At 41.5% G+C, this 2463-nt stretch overlaps 1 protein-coding gene across 1 annotated transcript; it reads right to left on the reverse strand.

The window, feature by feature from the left end:
• Positions 1-563: 563 nt before the first annotated feature.
• Positions 564-1496, reverse strand: LOC137561863 (olfactory receptor 5AR1-like). Its single transcript, XM_068273216.1, has one exon. The coding sequence runs from the start codon at positions 1494-1496 to the stop codon at positions 564-566; it is 933 nt and encodes a 310-aa protein (XP_068129317.1).
• Positions 1497-2463: the final 967 nt, after the last annotated feature.

Genomic DNA, 2463 nt, shown 5'->3' on the forward strand with positions numbered 1-2463 from the left:
TAAGTAAAATTCAAAGAATAACTTTCCCAGTAAAGCAGTATATCTGTATTCAGACATAAAGCAGTATATCTGTAAGTTCATACCATGACATGACTGCCATTAAGTAATTTAGGAAGTTATGGATTTGAAGATATTGAAGCCCGATCCTCACCTTCATCATAAAAATGTTGTTGTTGTTGTTGTTGTATTATGCATTAGTAAATAAACGGTAGCTAAATATCTGTATAATTTGAAGCCAGACTGCCCTTCCTACTTTGCTCCTAACTAAAGCTTTCTGGAGACATTAGACATCCCTGGCAAAAATCACATGATGCTCAAGCCATTAGGACTTGATATATTACAGCTGGATACAATATTCCTTCCCCAGCTATAGGAGGGGCCTGGGACTGTGGTTACTAAACTATTCTTATGTTATCAATAAAAGCATTTGTATACATGTTTCACTTTAGTAGACCAACTACCATGTGCTTGGTGGTGGGCTGGTTCAGTTACTTTTATATTTTTAAAACTGGAGCCATAAATTGTTTAATTTTAGTATTTGTACTCAGTATTTTTTGTCTTTATCAGTTTTGGCGCTTTTGGATCATTTCCAGAAAAGCCTTTTTCACGTCTTGGTTCCTGAGGCTGTAAATAATAGGATTCAGCATTGGGTTAATAACAGAATAAAAGAGAGAAGCAGATTTGTCATATTTGTTGAACGTATCGGAAGATGGATGGAGGTAGTTGCTTAACACTGTTGCATATAAAATAGTGACACAGGTCAGATGTGAGGAGCAGGTACTGAAAGCCTTCCGACGACCCTTAGAAGACTTTATTCTTATGATGGAAGAAATGATCAAGCAGTAGGAGACCAAAATAGTCATCATAGAGCTTACTGTACACAGACAAACCACAATATTCAATAAAATGTTACAAAGGAGAGGATCGGAACAGGTCAGCTTGAGCAAAGGTGGAACGTCACAGTAGTAGTGCTCTATATGGTTTGATACACAGAACGTGAGCGTGAACATGCAACCAGTTGGCACAACTGCCTGGAGGAAACCAATAAAGAAGGAAAGAAGAACCATGCACAAGCAATTATTCTTAGTCATGATCAAGGCATAGTGGAGAGGTCGGCAGATAGCAGCATAACGGTCCAATGCCATGCAGGCGAGTATGAAGACTTCGGTGCTTGCGATGGAGGCAAAGAAGAAGAACTGGAGGGCGCAACCAACAAGTGAGATTGACTTTTTGACTGATATGAGGTCGGACAACATTTTAGGTGTTATGATTGAGGAATAGACAAGATCCACCAAAGAGAGATAATTCAAAAAGAAATACATCTGGGTTTGGAGGCTGCTGGAGATGTTAGTCATGATCATTATTGCCAGGTTTCCCACCACTGTCACAATATACACAAGCAAAAAGAAAACAAACAGGAATGGGATGAGAGCTTTGTCATCAGTGAGGCCTGAAAATTCAAACAATGTAATTTGGCTCCTGTTTGTAATGTCCATGGAGATTACCTTCTCTCTGAAAAAGTAAAATAAATATAATTTTACCGATATTAACCAATATTTTGGAAAATATTTTTTGCAGAGATTGAAGGAATGCCCTTAAAGAGAACTGTAACTATCGGTGTAACACAGAGAGGATCTGATTACCGGTGATCTGCAGTATCACTGGGAATACAGATATATACCGGATTATTGATGATCTGCAGTATCACCGATAATCAGATATATAAGCTAACCTCTGGACACCTGAGTAGAGTAGGAGTGTTAGGTGCAACAGTAATACTTAGAGGACTAGGCCTCAGAGCAGTAAAGAGTACTGCACAATTCCTTCCAAGGACCTGAACTCTCCCGGGGGGAGGAGTCAGGCTGAGAGTAGGAAGGACAGAACCGAGAGTGACACTCAAGAGGGAGTGTCACTACCAGGACTGGGAACCGCCTCTAACAGTAAGGTCGGTTCTCGAGGTCGGACAAACCAGGTCGTAACCACACAGACAGATACAGTACAGATTCAGAAGGCAGATGCGGGGTCTAATAAACAAGCAGGGTTCGGCAACAGTGTATCAGAAATATCGAGGTACAGAATCAGGAGGCGGATGCGGAGTCTCAGGGTGAGCCGGGATTCGGCAACAGAGTATCAGAATAGCAAGGTACAGGATCAGAATTCAGAAGAATAGTCAGGCAAGCAAAAGGTCATAACAGATAATACAGTATAATTTCCTAACGCTGAGGTGTGAGATCCTTGGCTGTCAACACCTTTGGAAACTATGCTAGAACACAGATACAGACAGGTCTGAGTGCCACCACGTTGTGATCGCAACGCCAGACAACCAGCAACTGAACAGCCAGCAGTATATATACTAAAACACTCTCCAGCCCCTCCTTAAGTGCTGGACCAATGAACCGAAGCAGGGTTGTCAGCTGACCGGCTTGGTCAGCTGACCCTTTTCTGACTGCCATATAAGTTCTG

This window comes from Hyperolius riggenbachi, chromosome 3 (assembly GCF_040937935.1).
Source record: "Hyperolius riggenbachi isolate aHypRig1 chromosome 3, aHypRig1.pri, whole genome shotgun sequence".
NCBI classification, from domain to species: domain Eukaryota; kingdom Metazoa; phylum Chordata; class Amphibia; order Anura; family Hyperoliidae; genus Hyperolius; species Hyperolius riggenbachi.

Bases quoted from the DNA above. Each gene is read 5' to 3' on its own strand.
- LOC137561863 (XM_068273216.1), bottom strand. From the start codon at position 1,496: ATGGACATTACAAACAGGAGCCAAATTACATTGTTTGAATTTTCAGGC.